General features: G+C 36.4%; 3 protein-coding genes across 3 annotated transcripts in view; 2 read left to right on the top strand and 1 right to left on the bottom strand.

Annotated features, from left to right (window-relative positions):
- The window catches only part of LOC123874227 (bumetanide-sensitive sodium-(potassium)-chloride cotransporter-like), a 70956-nt gene that overhangs the window by 36689 nt on the left and 7294 nt on the right, over window positions 1-26973 (top strand). The window contains exons 4-12 of the mRNA XM_045919464.1: window positions 10273-10347; window positions 11056-11236; window positions 11887-12146; window positions 13645-13753; window positions 13923-14062; window positions 22823-23047; window positions 24990-25221; window positions 25755-25876; window positions 26026-26161. Coding sequence (XP_045775420.1) covers window positions 10273-10347; window positions 11056-11236; window positions 11887-12146; window positions 13645-13753; window positions 13923-14062; window positions 22823-23047; window positions 24990-25221; window positions 25755-25876; window positions 26026-26161 — 1480 coding nt within the window. The remainder of the gene's footprint in view (window positions 1-10272; window positions 10348-11055; window positions 11237-11886; window positions 12147-13644; window positions 13754-13922; window positions 14063-22822; window positions 23048-24989; window positions 25222-25754; window positions 25877-26025; window positions 26162-26973) is intronic.
- On the top strand, window positions 15488-17338 carry LOC123874229. The gene is made up of 2 exons (XM_045919466.1): window positions 15488-15970; window positions 16754-17338. Exons 1-2 carry the CDS (start codon window positions 15620-15622, stop codon window positions 17246-17248), a joined length of 846 nt encoding a protein of 281 aa, XP_045775422.1. The 5' UTR covers window positions 15488-15619; the 3' UTR covers window positions 17249-17338.
- On the bottom strand, window positions 17385-19306 carry LOC123874228. The gene is made up of 2 exons (XM_045919465.1): window positions 18832-19306; window positions 17385-18167 (listed from the first exon to the last, which is right to left on the bottom strand). Exons 1-2 carry the CDS (start codon window positions 19276-19278, stop codon window positions 17427-17429), a joined length of 1188 nt encoding a protein of 395 aa, XP_045775421.1. The 5' UTR covers window positions 19279-19306; the 3' UTR covers window positions 17385-17426.

Raw genomic sequence — 26973 nt, 5'->3', positions numbered from 1 at the left:
AAAACAAAACCACTATGTGAAAATAAATCCCTATCGTAACTCTTAACCAAACTAATTCGGCACACGATTACAAGTGTGAAGATTGAAATACCACGTTCCGTGAGATATTCACCTGTGAAATCATTTAATGAGAAATAAAACCCCGGCAGGACATAGTAGATACATCCTGAAAACTATTTAAAAGTAACAATAACGCCCATCATTAAGTAAACCACACTTTTTATATTGTTTAACACTATGTTCACTATCTATTCCATTGTACCCACGATACAGGATAACCTAGTGCGGGTACCACCAGAAACAGGAAAATTGTACAAGACTGTATTTTGTAAATAAACATTTTTCATTTTTCATTGTAAAATAAGCCTTCTAAATACCTCAATGTTATTTAAACCACAATTTGAAGGTCGATCGCATTTGTATAACCAATATACAAGATGAATTATAAACATGTGGGTAATTCTAGGTATCATAACGTTATATAATTTCCATTCCAACTCGGAGCAAAGCTTTTTAACAAAATGATAACTAAATGTAGAACAAACAAAACGAAAACCCACACAAATAAAAAAAAAATTACCATTAATAGGTATCAAGAAAAATAAAATCATGGAAAGATCCTACCCGTTTATCCAGAAATCCTTTGATGCCATGACTAGGTACTTTGATATATTGAGGCCCAAATATTGGCCTTGTGCTCCAAAATGTCTGTGGTCTACTAGACCTCCACTTCTTTCTCGTTCCTCTGTATATTTCCACTTGTTTCTCTGAGTCGTGAGCGTGACAAGAAAATATTATATTTTCTTGATGTCCCTCTTCTGACCTTTTGGGTAAGGTCTGACGAAATCACAAACACAATCTTTATGATAAATTATTACACTTTTATTTCATATTTAAATTTATTAACTTTTACATTTGTGTCAAATAAATGTTGTTCCTCTTACGTTAGTATATTTTCGAATGTCGTCGTTTTAAAACCACTCTTACAGGTAACCTCTCCACGTTTATTAGCCACTCCCCTTTTTATCTTATCGTTATCGGCCAATCCAAATTGTACAATGAATAAACTTAGTGACTAATATACAAATCATCAAGCTCGTTTAACAAATCATCTAAGTAATAAATTTTGGGTAAGGTCTGACGAAATCACAAACACAATCTTTATGATAAATTATTATACTTTTATTTCATATTTAAATTTATTAACTTTTACATTTGTGTCAAATAAATGTTGTTCCTCTTACGTTAGTATATTTCCGAATGTCGTCGTTTTAAAACCACTCTTACAGGTAACCTCTCCACGTTTATTAGCCACTCCCCTTTTTATCTTATCGTTATCGGCCAATCCAAATTGTACAATGAATAAACTTAGTGACTAATATACAAATCATCAAGCTCGTTTAACAAATCATCTAAGTAATAAAGATGTTTTCATCTTATATATTGATTACAAATATTATCCTTTATTATGCTACAATTCATCAACTAAAAACTATAAGAATTTTATATACAGTACGTTTATCGATCAGATGTTGAACAACTTCAGCCAATCAATGACGCCTTCTAATATGATGTTATGATTTGTTATGATTTGAGTGGCGCCAACTATCTAATCAGTAACTTCTATACGTTTATAGATAATTAAGATGGGCCAAGCTTACAGCTCGGCCATCCTGTTTTAAGCGAGTCTCATCGCTTTAAAAAAAAAAAAAAAATTAAAACTTAAGTAACATGTAAACTTCACAACCAAAATGACAAAGACTTAGTTCAACAAAACAAAAAAAAATTAAGATAGTAATTAATTAAATTAATATTCTTGCTAACCTTAACTAGAAGGAATATACAGTTTTATTGATACATTGGTATTGATTATGATTGCAACTTAATTTTAGAGCACTCGCAGCAACCCTTTCCATCCGATATAATTAGAAAATAGCAGATAAACTCAATTCAATTCCAAACTATTTACCCTCGCAACTTTACCTGCCAGTCTACAGTAGCACTCAAATTTAGCCTTTAATCTAAAATTCATTTTTCTGTTCTCTTCCGCTAATATTAAAATAAAAAGATGCAGACACTCTAAATTTATAAATAATTTTTCAAAAATCATAAAGATATCAAAAATTGCGAGACCAGTAGCAACTAAAGGAGGCCTCCATTTAATCAAAGAAGGTAGGTATATGCATAAAGTCCGAAGTATCAATTATAACTCACAAGCCAATATTTTACAGGAACACTCAATAGAGATTTGGGGATGAGCATGTAAAACTAATTACTAAAAACTACTTTAAAGGGTTTCAAGTATCTCAAAATAAATTGTTAAAAGTTCTGTTCCAACTAGACTCTCCTTCCCACTAAAGAATTATATAAGAAAACTGATGAACTATATTATATAAGTCAATTATACAAATTCAAAATATGTCTATTTGTTAGGAAAATACTATTAAAGTCCGTACATACACGCATCACTTTAAAGCTAAATCTCATAAATATGGTACACAAAACGAACATACCTATTATGCTACAATTACATAAAGCTAGGACTAATTATGGTATGTAAACTACCTAGCTCTACTACATAATGTACTTGCCGAAACTCATACTGGAGGAAAAATCTTTTACAAAGTTTAAAGTTTAATCAAACAGTGTCAAACACCATAGATATCTTAGCTAGATGTAGGTATAGTTTGTTAACGAATATAACGTGTTTTGACTTTTTATATTATTGTATAGTCACCATACCTTTAAAGATTATGTTTGCTTCTATATTTATATTTAGAATCGGGAGCGATTCTTAATATGAATATGTGTAAGTGAACTTCTTGTCCTTTTGATAAAATAAACTCTCTAAACTTAAAGTTAATCGCCGCCAGTTCTCGATTTAAATCACAAAACATTTTCATACACTTTCAACGCAATAGTTTTACGCACATATTTTCTTCTTCCCTTCTTATTGGAAAATCGCGGATTCCGAGCCTTGGCGCGTCTCTCTTCTACCGGGATACATATATGATTGTCCTTATTTCCCTCCAGATCCAAATTTTTAATGACCCTTATCCTAGGGTCTTTTCCCTCCAGATCCAAATTTTTAATGACCCTTATCCTAGGGTCCACCTCCTTCCTCCTATAGGACTTTTTGTCCATAGCCCGTAACCTCGGGGCTTTTCCATCCTTTCCTTCCTTGGGACTTTGTGTCCCTGACCCATACCTAGTTTTGGGTCATCCTTTCCCTCATTTGTTCATTTCCAACATCCTTGGATCCTGCAAACATAAAACACTTTGAGTAGACCGTTCATTTAATTTTGTTTCATAAGCATCCATCATAATACAATCCGACCTAAGAGAAGTAATTTTACTTGGTAACCTAGAAAACCTATTATCATTATTATAATTTAGTTTTCTCCAGTTCCGTACCCCTCGAAGGGTGCCTACGAGACCCTATTTTCTAAACCTCTGCTCTCCGTCCGTCTGTCCGTCTGCACGTGCGTCACGGCCCGAACCGCGAACGGCGTATCGTGAACCGTGATAGATAGAGAGTTGAAAGGAACGTGATTACGGATGTATGAAAATCCTATGCCTGGTTGCTTCCAATTCAAACTTTTTCTTTTAATGCAGATTACGCTTCCCATATTTCTTACAATTACCTATTGTTTTTTTTTTCTAGCAAAATCCACATTCTGAAGTACTAATGGACAATGTTAAACAAACGCCAGGGTACAGTAGTTGCGTCACTTGTGCCTCTTAACCATATAATATCTACATGCAAAAAGAATCTTTGATTTATAATTTCACATGATACTTATATATTTTATTTTAGCCATAATATGCACCATATGGCGTACTTTGTCGTTTCGAGTAACATAAGCAGAACTACCAAATTCGACCCTGGGAACGACACAGTCGCGACTCGCCGCCGAATGATACCTATTAGTTTATCATTAATTCCTTTTCATAGAGAAAAGCGATATCAACATAATAGCAGGAAAAAAATGAAATAAATATTCCGTTCGATACATCTCTATTCTCTACGACATCAAAATCTCTATCACAAGCTGATCGATCATAAAGATTAGAAGAAAGTAGGTACCTTATACATTATTTTATATGTTAACCGTAATGACCCGCATCTGTTCGATTTCCCTTTATTCGTTTCGTAAAAGATTCATCCTCGTACGTCCATCATCATCATCATCGTCATCTACATCGTCATCATCATAAGGTCACTGTTGAACATAAACCTTCCCTAGTAAGCACCACACGTACTGTCCTCAGCCTTCCTCATTCAACCCCTGGTTCCTATTGATACAAACCACTAAACCCCCCCCCCATCAAATGTGTACCTATCTACATCCATCCATCATACCCAAATGCCGTGCTGGTTGATGTGATGAGCGACAAAGTGTTAACCTCTTCAATACGTCATGGAACTGTAGGAATAGCCATGGAAGACCTCCAAACCGAACGTTGATATTTTGTGTAAGTGGTCCCACGAGTCAAAAAAAATATTCTTGTCCATAAAGGAACAAGCCACGATATAGATTCTTCTATCGGAACTTAAATATTCCAATCACTGCATGTATTCCAACTAATCAGTTTGCTACTGTATATTTGAAGTTGATAATAAATAAAAATGTTAGCTTAATTAAATTCCTATGATAATTCGATTTTTGGTGCATCAACCAGCTTCACCTATTATGTAAAATTAAATATATATATTTTTTTTTTAAATTACCGGCTGTACATTTTAAACTAACCTAAGCAAAATATACTTTCTTACTAATAACTTAATCTTAAAAATTTTCAAGAGGATCCTTCCGCCTCAAATTAACTCAATGATAAAAATGAACAGGAAACTTTAAATGTTGTAAAATCCAGCCAATGCTTCGTACCTTGCCTTATTAATCCAATAGGTACTTCTTTGGATTTTGTCAAAACAAAATACTTTTACTTGTTGAGTGTATAATAAATAAATAATGTAATAAATCAATTAACTGTTAAAGCTAATAACTTTTACAGAAAGCGAACCTCATGATATCTCTTATGAGTTTTAAGCGTAAAATTACCACGCCGAAAACAAAACATGAGCTGACAGTATTCTTATTTGATATACGTAATCCAGTAATACTATATCTATCTACATAATTCGTAAATATGTATGTATAGTTTGTAAGTTACTATTTCACTTTATGCTGTTTCAATGCTTTAAGTTATTATTTTTATCTTTGTCTCATTTTTTTAGTTTAGCCTCATTCTATTTTTAAACTTACTATTTCGCTATAATATTTACAAGTAACCTCATCGAAGACTACACGGTCTTCTGATAACCCAACAAGCATTTATCCAACAGCTATCGCTTTCACCCGAACGGAGGTTCCCTGAAATATACTGAGATAACAATACCTAGTCGACACATGGATGTACAAGAGCGGCAACAAGCTATGACCTCCTCTAGTCATAACTATATCTTTATGATTGTAACATTTCAAACAGTGAAAGTATGTATAAACGATTTCGTCCATAGGACATGCGCTCTAAAGAATGTTAATATAATTATCAGCAACTAAAAGCTTGAAGAAACTAATAGGTACAACTTGTCTTTGAAGTATGAAAATATGCACATTTATCAAGTATACCAGTCCATCAAACATTAAAGTACGCATTTATAAAATGATAACTCACTTATTAATCAAGATAACTACCTGTTTATCAAACCTACCCTACCAAATATAAATAACTACTCACCAAATGTAATACTTTATAACTTAAGTAAAAATATGAAACAAATGTGCATCAACCACATACATACACTCTTCAAATTCATCCATTTATCAAAATGTTATATAACATAACCATTCACCAAATCCATTATATACTTAGTTCATTAAATCGTTTAGTCAAACTTTACTCCACTTGCCACGATTGCAAATTTTCCAAAATAATCAGCCGCAAACATTGCAGCTCATCTCACTTGATAATGCATCCCTCCCTCAGAAAAACAGGCATTAGGAATGTCTTTCCAAGACGCGCGAGAGACAGCCACCGTGGCTTTTCGCGAGATTTAATCCAAATTGAACTAATGCCTAAATAAATGATTTAATTAGAGGGCGATTGCTTTTGCAACCTCTAACCGTCCAATCAAACACCGAAAGTATTCAATAATCCGAGACGTAAATAAAAACCCGTCAGAACACCGTATTTATAAAAACAGAGACAAGAAAAAGATTCCTCCTCGCAATAGATCGCGTGACATCCAACAAGTGAATTATCGACTTTATTACACAACTTATCCTCAACATGTTTTACATCATTTCCTACAATTGAAATCTTTCTATTTTAAATACCCTAACTACAACTTCATAATCCAACCAAAAATCAAACTAGATTTATCCCTCGGTCCCACATCTTTAATGCTTTTTTTTTCTGTTTGGGTAACTAAAACAAAAAAAAATATATACTCATGTTATAAAACGTTGTCAAAGCTTTCCTGAACGCGCTAAATAAGCAAAAACATAAAATCAGGCGAAATGCCAGACCAGCCGAAAACCCTTCAATGCTTAATCATCCTAAAAAAAAAATTATGATCAATATTCATATTATTATCATGAGATACTACCGGCGCTCCTAAGCGAAATTTATAAGGCACCGCATTTCGATTTTATCAAATAGACTGATCAATTTCGAGAGCACAACAAACGTGGTTTCCTGAGAGTTTTGTTAACTAAATGCATATCGAAACTGAACTATCGCGAAGCGAGTCAAGCGAGCGTGAATTTTTTTTAAAATATATTTCTGGGATAATGTCATGCCACAAACGCGAGCGTAGTGCAAAGATATTTGCCTAAAATTTCTTGCGTACAACAAAGAAAATAGTATTTTGGTAGTAGGTACTTATTATCGCGCCCTGCCCTAAGGGCAGTACTGTAGGTATATTACCATTAAAAAAAAACTTACTCTAATTTTAATAGAACATTTGCCAGGAATTTAACCCGCCAAGCGATGTTATTCCAATAAAAACAAAATCATATTGCATTTAAATGCGGCAGTACACAGTTAATTGCGTGAATACAGGTAAAAAAAAAACCCCGCTGCCCATATACTATACCTACCTACTACTCGTAGTACTCAAATTATTGTGCCAGTATTAAAAGTAAATTAGCTGTTATCTAGCGTGGTAGACTACGGCCTAAACCCTTCTCATTCTGTGAGGAGACACTTGTTGCTCAGTAGTGGGCCGGCCATGGGTTGTTCATGGTGAGCTGTTATCAGCAAAGTTATGTTTGAAACTCAAACATTACGCGTTTCAAGTGGTAAAAATAGATAAATGAAAACATTTCTCCTCACTTTTGTAAAAAAAAACACTTATTTATGCACCCCGTATTTAAAACTATCTGACTACCTACCTACCATAATTTTAAATTTAGTTAAAGAATAACCAGATAAGATAAACCTACTTTTACACCCATTTTAGGATTTATATTTCTCAAAATGCTCAATTTATTAACCCTGGTCACTATTACTTTATTACAACGGATCACCTTCATTTTTATCAATTAACATTTTATATCCCCAATCACTCAGTAACCATTACAAGTAGAGGCGGATTATTTCACTGGCAGGCGTAAAACGAAAAGCTATTTCATGTAACTTTTTCTACCTTATCCCAAAGCGGTTTACAAAAAATAATAATTTCACAAAACAACATTCAAGATGCCCAATGAGTGCTGTGTGATAATATCGCGTCACTGTGTGCTAGAAAAAGGAAAACATCTATCTATACAATGAATGCAGCAAACGATTGAACCTAAATCCAGAAATTCACCTTCCGTAAAACAAAACCACTAGGTATGTGAAAATAAATCCCTATCGTAACTCTTAACCAAACTAATTCGGCACACGATTACAAGTGTGAAGATTGAAATACCACGTTCCGTGAGATATTCACCTGTGAAATCATTTAATGAGAAATAAAACCCCGGCAGGACATAGTAGATACATCCTGAAAACTATTTAAAAGTAACAATAACGCCCATCATTAAGTAAACCACACTTTTTATATTGTTTAACACTATGTTCACTATCTATTCCATTGTACCCACGATACGGGATAACCTAGTGCGGGTACCACCAGAAACAGGAAAATTGTACAAGACTGTATTTTGTAAATAAACATTTTTCATTTTTCATTGTAAAATAAGCCTTCTAAATACCTCAATGTTATTTAAACCACAATTTGAAGGTCGATCGCATTTGTATAACCAATATACAAGATGAATTATAAACATGTGGGTAATTCTAGGTATCATAACGTTATATAATTTCCATTCCAACTCGGAGCAAAGCTTTTTAACAAAATGATAACTAAATGTAGAACAAACAAAACGAAAACCCACACAAATAAAAATAAAAAAAAATTACCATTAATAGCTATCAATAAAAATAAAATCATGGAAAGATCCTACCCGTTTATCCAGAAATCCTTTGATGCCATGACTAGGTACTTTGATATATTGAGGCCCAAATATTGGCCTTGTGCTCCAAAATGTCTGTGGTCTACTAGACCTCCACTTCTTTCTCGTTCCTCTGTATATTTCCACTTGTTTCTCTGAGTCGTGAGCGTGACAAGAAAATATTATATTTTCTTGATGTCCCTCTTCTGACCTTTTGGGTAAGGTCTGACGAAATCACAAACACAATCTTTATGATAAATTATTATACTTTTATTTCATATTTAAATTTATTAACTTTTACATTTGTGTCAAATAAATGTTGTTCCTCTTACGTTAGTATATTTCCGAATGTCGTCGTTTTAAAACCACTCTTACAGGTAACCTCTCCACGTTTATTAGCCACTCCCCTTTTTATCTTATCGTTATCGGCCAATCCAAATTGTACAATGAATAAACTTAGTGACTAATATACAAATCATCAAGCTCGTTTAACAAATCATCTAAGTAATAAAGATGTTTTCATCTTATATATTGATTACAAATATTATCCTTTATTATGCTACAATTCATCAACTAAAAACTATAAGAATTTTATATACAGTACGTTTATCGATCAGATGTTGAACAACTTCAGCCAATCAATGACGCCTTCTAATATGATGTTATGATTTGTTATGATTTGAGTGGCGCCAACTATCTAATCAGTAACTTCTATACGTTTATAGATAATTAAGATGGGCCAAGCTTACATAAAGATGTTTTCATCTTATATATTGATTACAAATATTATCCTTTATTATGCTACAATTCATCAACTAAAAACTATAAGAATTTTATATACAGTACGTTTATCGATCAGATGTTGAACAACTTCAGCCAATCAATGACGCCTTCTAATATGATGTTATGATTTGTTATGATTTGAGCGGCGCCAACTATTTAATCAGTAAATTCTACACGTTTATAGATAATTAATATGGGCCAAGCTTACATTAGGTTAGTTGTTTATTGGCTGCCATTATGAAATGTATAAATTACTCTGGCCAAAGATACCTAGGTGTCTTATAAATTGCTTGTGATATTAAAAAATAAAAATATTAGTCTGGCGCTAATAAAAACTAATTCATAATAAAAACTAGAAGTAAGTAATAATAAATCGGATAAAGATGCGCGTGAGCTGTGATTAACATTCATAGGTGAATAATAAATAATGATCGTAAAGCCAGTATCTCACGATAACAATGAGCTGATTATTTCCATTAGATGATGCGTTTCTCGTAAGGCCATAGACATGATAGCGATGGATACCAGCTGTGATTAACACAGTGTCGCGGGCTATATTGTTAACACCTGACACCTCGGTATCTTGGTAATAAATTATGGAAACTTGTAGCAAACTAGAGCATTAACTTTGCTTGCAACTGTGACATAGTAAACTAGAGTGAGGGCACTCTCGGTTTGATTCTGAATCAACGATATGTAAAAACCATTAATTATTTATTTTATTTACTTGTGCTATAAGACCTGCCTACCTGCCAAATTTCATAATTCTAGGTCAACGGGAAGCACCCTATAGGTTTTCTTGACAGATACGACAGACGGACAGACGGACAGTCGGACAGACAGACAGAGAGACAGACAGATAGACAGACAACACAGTAGTCCTATAAGGGTTCCTTTTTTCTTTTTGAGGTACGGAACCCTAAAAAGTTAAGTTTAACTAAGTATGTCTACGAAAAGAAAATTAAATAAATAGGAAGCAATGAATTACTAAACTTAAAAATTCTGTATTCTTTACGATGTAAGAAATGACTTTTTGTTTCAGGATGAGAAACAAAACGAAAGAGATACCAAATCTCCAACACCAGCTGCCGTTGGCATTAAATTAGGATGGATTCAAGTAAGGCTCGTTAAAAATTATATTAAACCCTTTTTTCAAGCAAATAGCAACACAGCCTCATAACCCTAGACCCGTGAAGCTGTCCTTATGATTATTATACACTTTATTTGTACCACCACAAGAAGGAAAAAGTAAAAGAACAGAAAACACAGACAGACAGGATACAAAGAGAGGAGGCAACTTCCTCAAAAAAAAAATCAGATTCTTTAAAATACATGAAGACCTCATAAATCACGTCGTCATGCATCGTCTTTAGGTAGTTACTAAAAAGTGCACTAGGATCGTTGGCAGAAGGACAACGGGCCTAGTTGTGACCACTTTTTACAGCGTAGGATTGTAAAGCAAAGTTGACGCAAATCGGTAATTGCATGGGTGACCGGACTTTGGACTTTGGAGGACCGAATTCGGCCTTTCCGTTTCCTCCATTCATCGGGTCCGTCGGTCCCAAAATTGCTAGCATATTATCTAAGAAAAGAAATTTCGAGTACAGTTGTATGCGAAAGGGTTCCAGATCCCATCGCATAATAATTATCCCAAGAAAAATACTATCATTATGTGATGATAAGTGGTCACGAGACGAGGCAATGGCGTAGAAAGAAAGAAAGACTATCGTTAAATCTGTCTGATTTGTTCTTAAAGAACTCCTAAAGTACGAATCCCGCTCTCAGTTATGCTTCTTCTTCTTATTAAGTGTGTGAAGTGGTTTAGGGCGTGCTGATACCATGCCTGCTGAACATCTGGGGCGTGATGCTGTTCCTGCGCATCTCGTGGGTGGTGGGGCAGGCGGGCGTCGGCCTCACGCTCGTCATCATCGGCATCTCGGCGGTCGTGTGCGTCATCACCACGCTGTCCATGAGCGCGATATGCACCAACGGGGAAGTCAAGGGAGGTAGGTATTATCAGATATTGTTATTCAATAACAAGTTAGATCTTGCCTTAGATAGCACCTGGTAAATGATGATGCAGTCTAAGATAGAAGCGGCCTAACTTAGAAGGAAACTGTCGGTTAAACCTACTCTTTATCGATTTCTAGGCGGCGGCATCATACCACAACGCTACATTGCTTTGCAGCACGTCCTTGCTAGTAAAGCCACGACCCGACCGGGGGAAAAAAAGACGATTTAGAAATTATGAATTTCTTTCCTGCCTCTGCCGGAAACCGAAACCGGGATGAACTTATAAGACCAAGCGCTAACAACTGCATCAAAAAGTCGCAATAATTTAGACAAGTTGACTGTTGTTCTGCGATTCATCCAAGTCTGCGGGCTTTTTAAAGAGGGCTGTGCAATCGCCAGGAGTGTAGCAGGTGGAAGTGGTAGTGGGTAGACCAAGCGTGTCGTAGTAGCGATAGCAAATGGAGCGGAAACCGTTCATTATGAAAGGATGAGGAATATAGCTTTACTTATTATATATAGGCTGACTTAACTTAAAATATCTCAAAAAAATAAGTACCTGACTCTAGTTTGAGCAGATGTTATTCTTACAGCGTATAGTCAAACCAAAGATGAGAAAAGGACTAAAAATATATCTTTGTTACAGGCGGCATTTACTATATAATTTCAAGATCACTCGGTCCCGAATTTGGTGCATCTGTCGGCATAATCTTTGCCTTCGCAAACGCAGTTGCAGCCAGTATGAACACTATAGGGTTCTGCGATTCCCTGAACGACCTGCTGAAGACACAAGGGACGTATATAATTGACAACAGTGTCAATGATGTGAGGATCGTGGGCACTGTGGCGTTGATCGTCATGTGTGTGATTTGTGCTGTTGGCATGGACTGGGAAAGTAAGGCACAGGTAATCATATAGTCTTTAAACATCATTATCACTAACCCATGATGTGGGTGGATGGAATAGGAAGGCGGTGGATCGTGTGTGGTGGCGCGCTCTTGGGAAGGCCTATGTCCAGCAGAAGACGCAGACGGGCTGATTGATTGATTGATTGATCAACCCGTCGTCAGCTCACTAACTGAGCACGGGTCTCCTCTCAGAATGAGAATGTTTTTGACCATAGTTCATCATGCTGGTTAAGTGCGGTTTAAGTATTTTATACTTTTCATACCTTTGAGAATATTAAGGAGAACTCTCAGGTGTGCAGGTTTTCACATGATGTTTTTCTTCACCGTTAAAGCAAGTGATATTTTATTGTTTAAATCGCACATACTCAACTCCAAAAAGGTACGTCTCTGGGATCGAACCGGCGACCCCAAATAGGAGGCTCACGTTTTAACCACACAGCTTTAAAAATTGATAAACGTCTTATTCAAAATCCATTCTGAATTAATAAATATCGCTAAGAGAGTTACCCCTGTTCAGGCAATGGCAGTACCAATACATTTATGGGGTTACTAACACGTGTTATAATAATTAACAATAGCCTTTTTAAGACTCTTTGGGGATAGTGCAGCTATCTACCAGTGAAAAAATTTTCAGAACTGGATCATTAGTTCCGGTGATAAGCCCTTACATATTACAAAGAAACATTAGGTACCTACCTAGTACCTATATAGATTTCTGACTCAAGTCGAAATGTTATAATGATTTTGGGAAGTAGCTCATGATTCTACTAGTGAGATCACAGACTAGATATTATATGGAGATCAACGTGCATATATCTGTGGAACACCTACATTATAAATTATAATTTAATCCGCTGGAAGTGATATAACATAATATTATTTACCTACCGCGGTTTGTTTTGCGGATTGTTTTTCAAATCCAATGTTTGTTTAAAATATCAATAAAATGGTTCTTTAATCAACAATGTAAACCTAGTGCCCTATAAAAGAGTCGTAAACGATGCTAGCCAGTAGCCACCATGGATTAGATCTCAAATGACGAGGTCAGCCTTCGTACCTACTTAATGCTGGTCACACCCAAAGCGCAATCGATATCAAACGTGGTAAATACGGATGTTTGTTATGAGGGGGTCAAAGGTACTCGAATCTACCCTGACGCAAAATGTCAACAACGACATAATATTGTATCTTCTAAGTATATTACTTTGGTGGTAATAGTAATTTGGTTCTCGTAAGGTAACTTTTACTTAGGTACATAACTTCAGATTTCAAGCAATTACAGCCACATTACGTTTTCACTTTTGAATTTTTTACCATGGATACTTAGCGTTAGACTGTAATTAGGGGTGGCGCTTTCATCATCAATGGTAATATCTGTTCTAAGATGTTATTTGGAAGTGCACTAAAAGAACGGTTTTAGATTCGATTAAAAAAATATTATGTAGGTAGAATATTCCACGACAACATCCCACTCACAAAAAATTGTCTTTCTACAGAATTTCCTGGTCGCAATAATCGTGGGCGCTATGGTAGACTTTATAGTCGGTACCTTGATGGGACCAAAAGACTTAAATGAGGTTGCAAAGGGATTTGTGGGAATATCAAGTGAGTAGAATTTTTTTAAAACAGTATTTATTTGTAAAAATAAACAGTAGATAGAAATAAAACAAAGAATAGGATGTCTTTTTATGAAAACTTTATCAAGAAAATTTTTAAAAATAAAAGTCAGTAAATTTTATTAAGCAGGTCATGAATTTTATCACACATTTTTCAGCGGAGACGTATGCTGCTAACTTTGGGACTGACTTCCGGATAAGCGAGGGAATACAACAAGATTTCTTCACTGTTTTCGCGATCTACTTTCCCTCTGTTACCGGCATTCAAGCTGGCGCTAACATCTCAGGAGATCTAAAGGTTAGCATGTCTAGGACCTCTAATAGTTCATGAACAGCAATTTACACTTGATTAGGGTTCCTTATATGTAACAGTAGAGTTTACTACTTAAGAAGCCCTGATGTTTACTTTTACCCTAAATTGAATTTGCAAATTTCAAAATTGTTGGAAAAATCGATCGGTCAATTTATTATTACTAAAAGGCTTTTAAAAAGGCCATTATTTTCGATTTTTTCCCTGTACATTAATTATTTATCGATTCGTTATTGTTTCTGCGTGGTTCTCTATAGCGAGATGGCCCACTTCCCGTTCCACGAAGCTAGCACAAATATTGACACGAGTGGCGGAAAGGAGGCAAGGCGCGGGTTAATTTAGGCGCCCCCGCCAACGTCATTGCCGAGTGCCAAGGGAACGCCTAACGTACCTATTCCTCTAATTATTATGTGAAGAACGTAGTTACCAAAAAAATTGTTACGAATTATTATAATTCCACTGTGATTCCATCCAAAATTAACAGCTGATGCCATTATGTAGTTAATTAATAGCTGAATTCCGCGACTTCATCGCGTAGATTTAGGTTTTTAAAAATCCCGTAGAAACTCTTTGATTTTCCGGGATAAAAAGTAGCTTGAGTCACTTCTCCAGGTTTTTACCAAACCAATGCAAAAATTCAGCGTTCTGTTACGACGTGATTGAAGGATAAACCAACAAACCGTCAAACACATATCCTATTTATAATATTATGGGTAGTGATGTACCTTTTCATTGTTTGCTTTTACTTACTGCTTTATTCTAGGACAGTAATATAATGAGTCTATGACAGCTAGGCTTTTTTATTTACAAAAACAGATTTTTCCTCAGCATCTTTCGCATACCTAGGCCCACCAAACTACTACAAAGTAGGTAAGTGGTACCATGGGGTGGTACCTATGAACTGAAACTATTTTCTAATAACTATAATAACTATTTTCCAGGTAGACATGTCCTTAGAGAAATTACGCAGTTTAGTTACGTCCTTGACTTATTATTCTTTGTAGGCCATGCCATGTTGCATGTGTTTGACACTCGGAGACGATATCAAATCAGCACCTAGTTTCTAATTTAGGCGATCTAGTACGAATCCATTACGGTTGTTGATTTCGATTGTTTGGTCTAGTGTTGCTACACGTGGGGCGGGAATTGATCCGACGTAATGTTGTTACAAGCACGCGCTTCTGCAAGCAATTTAGATTTAGCGATCTCTAATTTTTATGATAGTGTTTTTACCATAAAGATATAAATGTTATTTCTAACTCTATGGTTTTTACCTATATTGCGGAACTGGCAGGATTCAAACTTGCGTCTCCCCGGTCTCGGTCGGAGCGGCTTTGACCACTAGGCTACGCCACGGTTCGCTTATGGCGCATCCACACATGCCCGGCGGCACGGCCGGCGGCATGGCCGGCGGCCAGGCCGCCGGCCATGCCGCCGGCTCATGCATCTTTTACCTGCGGCACGCGCGGCTTTTGGTGCCGGCGGCAGTTTGCTTGCGGCTTCGATACGGAGTGGTAGTGTTGTCGTATTCATTTAAATAACAAAATGACAGAATTTAACTGGGATGATAGTGCTGTACTTTTATTAATAGAAAAGTATCAAGAAAATGAACTATTGTGGAACCCAAGGCATATGGATTTCAAGAATCGCAACAAAAGAAACGATGCTGTTAGGGATATTGCTTCTGTGTTCAACATAGCATCAACAGAAATTGAGAGAAAACTGAAGAATTTATCTAGCCATTATTTTCGAGAAAAACGCAAATTTGAAGAATCTAAAAGGAGTGGATCTGGACGGGATGATGTTCAATTGCCGAAATGGTTTGCTTATAAGGCGTTATCATTTCTTAATGACAAGAATGCACCGGTACCGACTCTGAACAGCCACACACCTAGTGCAAGTACCCATCAAATTCTTATAATTACCTAAGTAGACTAGTTGGTCGACCATAATAAATTTAAAATACATATTTCATTATGCAATATTTTCGTTAATAGGGGTAGGTACAAAGTTTTTGCTTCGCGTATTAATATTTTAGATACCTACTACCTACAACCCGGTAACAATACATAATACCACGGAGCGCGGGCGAGCATACTCTCGTTTTTGACCTTATGTAGTCGGCATAACACTTACCGAAAGCGAAGTATTCGGGAATAAGCGCTCGTGAAGAGTGTACAGGGTTACTGGTGAGACATTTGCAATACTTGAGGACGTGATATATGGCCAACTAGCTGATGCCCGCGACTTCGTTCGCGTGGATTAAGTTTTTAAAATCCCTCGGGAACTCTTTGATTTTCCGGGATAAAAAGTAGCCTATGTCACTCTCCAGGACCTTAACTATCCCCATGCAAAAAATCATGTCGATCCGTAGCTCTGTTGCGGCGTGATTCAAGGACAAACCAACAAACACACTTTCGCATTTATAATATTAGTATATATTAGTATGAAGTATGAAGTATGATATGTAAGATGAAAAAAAATATATAAAGAAATAATATCAATTATTTACTGAGTAAATGTAGCTTAAACTTACATAATTATTTGTATACACTATACATACATGTTATGTTTATAAGCTTGGTTTTTATTTAATATTTACATACTGATAGGATATATTCAAAATATAGTATTGAAGCTTGTTTGCAATTATTTATAAGATTTCCTTTTTATTTTCAGTCTTCTCAAGATAATATCACTCCCCAGACTACGCTACCTTCGACAAGGACTTCACGAAAGCGAAATATAGAGAGAGAACCTGAAGTTGATGAAGCTTTGCAATTACTGAGGGAGATCACGTCTAATGCAAGGCAACGCGATGATGCTGCTATATTTGCAGACTATATAAGTAGCAAGTTGAGGAAGATGGATCATTACACGATGTGTACAGTACAACATCAAATCCAGAATATTATCTATGAAGCAGAAATGAGAATGGGTTCGATGAATTTTGATACTAGTAATACTACTCAGCCTCTTCGTTATCAAAATGTTCGTCCAGGATACTTCACCGGCCAACCTACAACGTTAGCAATGTCACCGTCGCCCTCAACTTCGCGCTCTTACTCTGTTCAATCAGACTATGAAATGCAAAATAGCCCAGATGTCAATACAAGTGACAGTCTGTTACAAGTCTTGGAAAATAATTTAACCGAAAATAGTGTAATAGATTAAAATAAGGTTACATATTAAAATGACGAAAAACGCAATGCCTTTACTTAAAACTAAAATAAATATTTATATTTTCGGTTAAATTATTTTATTTTAATAAAAGCTTAAAATTATTGATACATGTTTCTGATTCCTAAATAAAACAATTATTTGAATAATCATATTTTATTTCTTTCAAACATTATATTTGATATTGCCAAGGAAGCTGACCTTGTTCCGATAGAAAATAACATTTTAGCTCATTTCTAATTACACTTGGTTCTACATTTAGAGCGATCTGCGGTATATTTTGTTGCATTTCGTTCAAAACTCCATCAGTAGTTCTTTCATTTCTCTTCATAAAATTATGCAGATGCACACAAGCCATCACGACAATTTTTGCTTTCTCATTTTGTAAACCAATGCGTGAATGCAAAATTCTGAATTTATTAGATAAAATGCCAAACGCGTCTTCTACAACCATGCGCCCGCGACTAAGTCTATAATTAAAAACCCTCTCAGGTGATCCTTTTGCATGATATCCAAAAAACGGTTTTATTATATTCTGTGAGATGGGGAAAGCATCGTCACCGATGAAATAAAAAGGTACAGGTGTATTTCTCCCTTGTAATGGAATCGCTTGTGGCAGACTTAAAGTTCCATCTCGTATCATATCAAATAAAGTTGAATTTCGTAAAACTCCACCATCAGATATTCTGCCCTGACATCCAATGTCTACGTATAAAAAGTTATAATTGGCATCGATTAAAGCTAGCAAAACAATACTGAAATATGACTTATAATTAAAAAACTCAGAACCGCTATTAGTTGGACATAGTATACGTATATGTTTCCCATCGAGGGCACCTACGCAATTAGGTACATTCCATTTCTGCATGAAACTTCGAGCCACTGATAGCCATTCTCCATGTGTATTCGGCATCTGTAAAAAAAATTGTTTGTGATATTTGTGTGTTTAGTTCTAGTTATATGTATGTAAAATGTGTGTGAAGTTCCAGGTAGGGGAGAGTGGGTAACGGTGGATCAAGGGGTACAGTGGATCGAACGCGGCCTATATAATGCGCACATTTACACGATATAGCATTTTACGTTCTATTTTGTATTGCCCTTGACTCGCTACCGGGGTGCGACGGAAAAGTAAGTATGAAAGCAAAATATTTTGATGTTTTAAAAATGTAATGCTGCAGTTTGTAAAAAGTATTTAATATGAATCAAAAGTCACATGGCGTCATCAGATATGACTATTTTTTTAAAGAAAGGGAAATCCTTTCTTTAAAAAAATAGTCATATCTATAAACCTGAGAAAGGTAGCCCTAAGATTGCTATGGCAGTATGTACCTTATTGATTTTGCTCAGGCTTTATTATAAAAACACATTCTAAAAGTGTTAAATTGTGGCAATATTTAGCTCTACAAAAAAGTTGATTCACTGTTACCCATTGCACTCTCCCCTACAGTATAAAATCAAATATTATAATTGTGTCTTGTACATGCCGTAACTGTGTGAATGTATGTGGTCTGTTTTGTTTTCTAATGTAGGTGTTCAGTTTCTAACTACCTAATGTGTTACGGATATTTTGTACTTACCCTTAAATAATTGGATAATGTAGACACCAAAGTTTGACAAACATCTAGAATTATTAAAGAAATAACTTGTGGAGACACTTTAAACAGTGTACCGAGTGAAAAATAAGAGTCTCCTGTAGCCAGGTATCTCAAAGTAATTGCTAGTCGATCGGAAGCTGACACAGCATTTCTCCAGCGGGTGTCAGTTTTTGATATCATGGGTCCAGTTAAATTCAGTAATATTTCAAATTCTTCACTAGAGATCCTTAGAAAAGTGTTAAATTTCGAACGAATATTTCTTCGGTTTATGTCGTCCCTTCTAAAATCTTCAAGTATCGGGGACACATTAGGCCTATTTCGAAGACTTGGTCTGACCCAATATCTTCGTTTGATTTTGCGGTTCTTTTTATGAATAATGACATACAACACTACACTTGCGATACACGCAACTATATCATAGTCCAACATCTTTCGATTCTACGTACACGACTAATTTCAACGAAAGTCACAACACTACTGCGTAAATTGCAACCGCGACTGCAGGCCGCCGGTAAAGCCGGCGGCAAAGTCAGCGGCAAGGCGGTCTGAAAGTCGGCGGCAAACCCGGCGGCATAAGCCGGCGGCATGTGTGGATGCGCCATAGGCATTTTTCTCCCCCTTCTAATCAAATAACAGCAAAGTATTTGTAAAAACCATTGATTACGTACCTATACCACAGATAACGGAATTGTTTCCGTTATCTGTAGTCTATACGAGCATATCACCCTACAACAAGTTGCGAAGCCAAAATGCCATGGAATACATAACTCGAAGAACCGAAAGAAGTTAGTTGAAGGTGATGACGCACTGGCAATGGAAAACGCAGCTCTAAGAGAACTTCCATAGATGGAAAGACATCTCCAGGAGCTCCTGCATGCAACTCAAAAGCAACACAAGACCGTGCTTCATCGAAAATCGATATCCGATGCGACAATAAACGAATATCGTTAATCGTTCTCGTATCGTCTGATAAAAAATGACCTTACCAACCCACATGCTATAGTGTCCTATAAACACCTACATAACAATTAACTTCGTTTAGCGTCAATACTTGGAAATTGGAAAGCATGGAAAAATGTTGTAGCTTTTACTATACGTACCTTCTACGATGACGTCTCTGGTCTCATACCGCGTAGTAAAACCGCCATACCTCTTCCAGGTTAGCCCACGACTGTATCGTCACCATAGATGAGATCGTCACTTGCCAGACTAAAGATTACCTACTAGATAAGATTATGATCTCTAGTAATCTTTGGTCTACTAGTACTGGCAAAAGGTCAACTTTTCAACATATCTACAAACCTTACAAACCTATCTGCCTTTGTTTTAAAACCAACTTTATGAATACCTATATCTACGTACTTAATGCATTCATTCAAGTTGCTAGTCTAATGAACCTGATTTAAGATTAATTTTCAGCTTCCGGAAACTGTTTGAAACATCAAGCAGGCCGACGAAGTAGCACTATATTGGAACTAATTTTCGGCGCAATTGTAAAATTTTCTAAATTACACTTAGTACTTAATTCTAGATGCTTGTTTTCTGATCTATTGTCACACAGTATTACTAATCAAATCATTCAGCCCAGAAAGGAAAATATGAAGCAGACTCAAAAACTCTACATAGCCACAAAAGTTTTCTGCACTTCCAAAGGTCTTGATTAATAAGAATCATGCTGCTATTTGCCAAAAAAAAAATAAGTTTTTTCTGAATATTAATAGCGCGCTAAAGATCAGGCGGGTCATCTGATGTTAAAGACGGTACCGTAAACACTTGCAGTACTAACGGAACCGCCAAAACAAGTTATACTTGGTTGATGAGAAAATACCTATATATAGGCACCTTAGCATTTAGCAATATAGATATCGTGGCACTAAAAAGCTAAGCACAGTTAGGGAACTTTTAACAAAACGTCGAGGCTCTGATGTCTTTGGCAGGCGTCAAATGTTAGTAGGTACATTTGACGAAGGTAGCCCTATTTATTAAGCCCTGTTTTTCCATGATTTTACATTACCATAGTCTAATAGATGATATATTTCACATATTTGAATTTGTCCAACTTGATCGTTTTATTACCTAAGTCGCTATACTTATTATTGATAGGTAAATTAGGTCGTCCATAATGAGAGAGGCTTAGGTCATAAGTCCACCAAGCTGGCCAAGTGCGGACTGGCAGACTTTACACACCTTTGAAAACACTATGGAGAACTCTCAGGCATGCTGATTTCGTCACAATGTTTTCCTTCACCGTTTAAGCATTGCTTATTGCTTAAAACACACATGACTGGAAAAGTTAGAAGTGCCTTCTCGTCGGGTAGGTACTTAAAGGATTGATATCATATTTATTTTCAGAAGTTAAAGAGTCAAGTAGCGAGCAACGACCGTATTGGCAAAATGCAAATAAAAGCAAATCAAATGAAACTCGAAATAAAAGCGATGTCAAATTCGTTAACCTCTGAAATTTCGGAACTTTATCACCAAGTTGTTTGAACTTCGGATCAATTAAAGGCCTTTATTGATGTGTCATGGTTATTTTCAAGGATGCGTCCTCTGCACCAAGTATGGAAACTTACCTACTAAACAAACTACCTACTATTTTTTAAATGTCTGATATCCTTTTTCCTCCATTTTGCTCTGTAATTAGATTTTAATAAGGCCTCTTTATTGTTCTGTGATGATTACGGAGGATCAGTTACTTCTGATTAGCTTGTCTGGTATCTACCTACTCTCACTATTGGCTAAACAACTTTTAAGTATTAACCAGTATCGCAATATACCTACTTATATCCTAGTACCAAATTTTATGCTAGCTCTCAATCTTCTGTCATGGTACTTCATACCGTTTTCAAACTCTTGTATAAACAGCTGATATTCCACGTAGCCACGTACCATGATAGAACAAGCAGAAGTAGGTTGTTCAAACATAATATGAAACACGATATTAACTCGTGCAGATGTATTCCAGGAATGAAAATGATTGGTATTGTGATTGATGTTCAGATTTACTACTTACGAGTATGAATGTTCGAACTGATTCACAGTTTTATTTTAACCACCATGAACTAATACAAAGTAAAAAATATGGCATTTCAAATTTTCTTCTTTTTATTTATCTAATGTCGAGGAAATAAAAAAGTAAGAAAGTATACCTACATCATATTTCATAAGTTTATTAAATTAAGAATTTAGCTAAGTATTTAGTTAAGTAATTTAATGAAATACCTAATTTTTCTTAACATAACGTATCACCGAGTACAAAATATATATCAAGAACAATTGCGGTGCACGAAACAGTACCTTCCAAAGTGCACCAAAAACCGGTGCGCTGAGCTTTCATAATATATTTTTTGATCATATTTGAGATTGAGCTTATTCGTCGTTATCTTCAGTAAAATTATGACTAAGTTTAATTCTTCTCGTGATGTCCAAATTTTTTTCCATTCGCCCACTAGGTACCCATATTTTAAATGCGAAAGTGTGTTTGTTTGTTGGTTTACCTAACCACGCAGATGAACTCGCAGGCTCAGCTAGTTCTTAAATCGCCTTTTACTTATGGAAATTTGCCTTACTTACTTTTGCACCCTGGTATCTTCCCAAAGATTAATCTTTACTTATAATTAATAAATAAAATTGAAGTGTCGTGTCTGTTTGAACGGGCTAATCTTCGGAATGGCTAAACCTATTTTGACGGGACTTTCACAGACAAGTCAGATTAACCAAGGAGTAACATAGGCTACTTTTTTAACCGACTTTGAAAAATGAAGTTGTGTTTTTCTACCTATGTACACTGATATCTCCGAGATTTCTTAACCGATTTTTTTTAATCGTCAAGGAAACTTTGCGACATTGTTTCATAAAAAAATTGGATTCCAACTCCTCAATTCTGACGCTGCAGGGGATCTGACCAATCCACGCGGGCGAAGCTGCGGGCATGATCTAGTCTTACAAATATGCATACAACCATTTATTTCAGGATCCAGCGTCAGCTATTCCCAAGGGAACTCTTCTAGCCTTGCTGATATCAGTGATCAGCTACGCAGTCATGGTGCTGTTTGCCGGAGGCGGGGCGCTGAGGCAGGCCAGTGGCAACTTTTCTGACCTGGTGCTTGCTAATGGAACCCTTGTGGATTACAGCGGTGTATCCAATTGCGTGAATACTACGGAGGGTTGTGAATTTGGTCTTCATAACAGCTATTCTGTAAGTATCATTTAAAAGCAAGTTTATTGATTTGGAAAGCTCAATGACTAAAATCCGAAAGATCGCGGCGGCGGTAACTCCACCCGCGGTAGTGGTACGAGTACTATTGTCGTAACTACTCATAAGTACTCGGAGGGGAAAGGGGAGTATTTGTCATGATAAGCAAGGAAAAATTTGAAGGAAAAAAGCTTACTTTAGAGAAATATGAATTTAATTCTTGTAACAGTTGACAAGTCAAAAAGGGATTGGTCGTACTGATTTTGATGTAGATGAAATATTTATTTTTCTCTTCTTGGTAATGTTCAGGTGCACGACTGTGTGTCAAAGTTAAAAGTCACGATTTAGTAAACTGGATCATTTTATTATAGATCAAAATCCAATGATATTTACATAATAAATGTAAAAAAGTATATATGTTACATATACACGTAACTATATATTCTGTAGACTTAAAATTACGACGAATAGTCACGCTATCTCTTGAATACTCTCGTGCGTCTTGTATCTTCTGTTTCACTCATTACCGAACACGTATTTTATACCTATGTTCCTAATATGAATCTCAAATCCCAATTTGTCGTCCCAAATTATTCCTAATGGTACGAGGGCGGCACTGAAAATTTCGGGAATCAAGGAAGTGACACAACATTACTATTTAAAAATGTATTTATTGCTTTTCGAAGTATTCTCCGCGAAATTTGACACATTTTTCCATACGATGGAACCAATCATTGAAGCAACCATTCCATTCGGAAGTTGGGGTCTCCAAAATGGCCGTTTTGTAGGCGTCCACAGCTTCTTCAGGTGATGAAAATCTCTGACGACGCAATGTATTCTTTATTTTAGGGAAAGTACAGAAATCATTAGGGCTTAGGTCGGGGCTGTACGGCGGATGGTCTAATAATTCTATGTTTTCTTGCTCTAAAAACTCTTTTGTTCTGCGCGCGGTGTGAGAACTCGCTTTGTCGTGATGGAGGATGATGCGGCGGTTGCAGTTCTCTTTACGGAGTTCAGAAACGACCTGTGGCAAACAAATGCTAGCATACCATTCAGCATTAACCGTTCTTTGTCCCTCAAGAGGAATAGTCGCAACATGGCCGGTTTTGAAGACAAACGTGGCCACCATTTTTTTTGCAACACTTCGTGAACGAACAATTTTTGTTGGCTTTAACTCATTTTCGAACACCCAAACTCGTGACTGGTTTTTTGTTTCGAGTTCGTACGCGTATATCCAGGATTCGTCACCTGATACGATGTTGTATACAGCATTTGAGGATCCTGCGTGGAATCTTTCGAGAGTTCTGACGCACCAAGTAACGCGAGTCGCTTTTTGCTCTTCACAGAGCAAATGAGGTATCCATCGGGAAAACTACTTTTTTACACCTAATTATTCATGCAAGATTATTTGTATTTGACTCATGCCAATGTCTAAAGTTGCCTGAATTTCGCGGTATGTCACATGTCGATCTTCCTCAATCAGCTTACGCACAGCATCAACGTTTTCTTGGGTGACTGCAGTTTTTGGACGACCTTGACGGGGATCATCACTGAGCTTGACACGTCCACGTTGAAATTCAGCAAACCAGCGATAAATTGTGGTTTTAGATGGGTCTTCATCACCAAATGCAGAAATCATCCGGTCGACACACTCTTTTTGTGTTAAACCACTTCGAAAGTCATAATAAATCATCGCTCTAGAATTTTCTCGAGTCAATTCCATTTTCTCAACGACTAAACAAGTTTGACAAGACATTGTGAAAAGACCGAGAATCTTTTTCTAAATAAATAAATGGTATTTGATTTTTAAAACCTAGGAGTTTTCAATTAAAAAGATTTTAATATAACAGGGACAGTGGAAATATTCCATTCCCGATACTTTCAGTGCAGCCTATGTACAGGACCCAGAAATTGTAACCTAGCAAATGAGTTTTGGTACGTAAAGGTAATGCAGCTCATGTCTGCCTGGGGTCCGTTCATCTACGCGGGCTGCTGGGCGGCGACGCTGTCCACGGCGCTGACCAACCTGCTGTCCGTGCCGCGGCTGATCCAGGCGCTGGGCCGCGACCGCATCTACCCCGGCCTCATCTTCTTCTCCAAGCCCTACGGCCGCCACGGCGAGCCCTACCGCGGCTACGTGCTCACCTTCTTCGTTTCGCTCATATTCTTGCTTATCGGTAAATTTTATTTTATTTATTTGGATTGACAAACAGTAGTACGCAGCGATTAAAAATAATATCGTAGGATAATGAAGTAGGTGAACTTACGTGCTATCCACTACGTTAACCACATATTACTTACTAATTAGTACCTTATTTAAATTTAAATTAAATGATAAGTTATTTTTTAACGTTTTATTCTATGATTCGATTCAATTAACGAATTTATTTCTATAATACGAATATTTCTTTTAAATTTTATCGTGTTCTGTTCTACGAATATTGGCAACATTGCGATACTTTTTAAATATGTATTTATAAGTAAAATTATCAGAGTTATGTTTATTAGTCTGTTTGGCCACAACTCTGAATATAAAAATTGAAAGCTGTCTGATACGGTTGTGAATTTAGAATGATTAGGTAGAGTACTTCTATAACAATGTATTTTTTGTAGGTACATTTAAAAATTGTAACTTTTCTTTTGATGACTTACGAGATAGGTACGTATATTTTGGATTTCTTGCGTAAATTAACTTAGTAATTTGTCACAGCGGAGCTGAACACAATCGCGCCTCTAATCTCCAACTTCTACCTGGCGTCGTACGCGCTGATCAACTACTGCACCTTCCACGCAGCACTCGTGCGTCCACTCGGCTGGCGACCTACTTTTAGAGTGAGTATGACCCATAGATAAAAGAACTTTCTTTTGGGGCTCCGTACCTCAAAAGGAAAAACAAAACCCTTATATGAGTATGGAACCCTCAGTGCGCGAGTCTGACTCGCATTTGGCCGGTTTCATTTTCCTATTACTTTACCTTTCAGTTCTATAACGTTTGGTTGTCGCTGGTCGGGTTCCTGCTGTGCGTCGCCATCATGCTTCTCATCAGTTGGCAAACCTCCTTGGTGACCTTCGCGATATTCTTCACGCTCTACCTGATCGTGCACTACCGGAAACCTGGTAAGAAGTGTAATTAGCTAACTAACTTATGCCCACGGCTTCTTCAGCCTGTTGTTGAAGAAATGTTTAATATGCTTTCACAGATTCTTCTTTTTAATATCAATATTTTTTTTATAGTTTTTCTTTCCCGATGTTCAATATTAATTCATGATCAACCTTGGATGGTGATCAACTCATCGCCAGTCCCTGTACGGGTCTTCTGTCAGTTTGAGGAGGGTTTAGGCCATAGTCTGTCACGTTGACCCAACACAGATTGGTAGACCTTTCAGAATAATATAGAGAACTCTCAGGCATGCAGGTTTCCTCACGATGTTTTCCTTTAGCAAATGATATTTAATTTTTTTAAAAGCACATGTCTTATAATTCCTTAAAAAACTCCGAAAAATCAGAGATGCTCTACCTCCCTGACCTCCCGAATGGAAGGCGGATATCTTAACCACTAGGCTATCACCACAGGATATCAACATTCATTATTTATTGATATACCTACTTATATAGGATTGATAGAATACCATAAACCTTGTCAAAATATTGTAACATTGCCACTTCGCAGTTCGCGAAGTTTTTGCCAAAACACGAGTGCACTTAGAAACAAGAATAATCGCGGATTGTGCCACAATCCTCAGAAGCCATAAATTATTGGCCCATTTTCGTATTATTAACTCGTTTCTATTTTCCTCGCATTATGTAATGATCCGTAAAGCGTTACGTATTGACGTAAGTATAGTAATACTCGTAATACCTACTTTATGTTTCTCAATAAAAATATTCTAAAACCACTAGCAGAACTAAGAAGACATACATCAGCAGGT

The sequence above is a fragment of the Maniola jurtina genome, chromosome 18, assembly GCF_905333055.1.
Source record: "Maniola jurtina chromosome 18, ilManJurt1.1, whole genome shotgun sequence".
NCBI lineage: Eukaryota > Metazoa > Arthropoda > Insecta > Lepidoptera > Nymphalidae > Maniola > Maniola jurtina.
The sequence above is the reverse complement of the archived record's forward strand: the minus strand, read 5'-3'. Positions and strand labels throughout refer to the sequence as shown.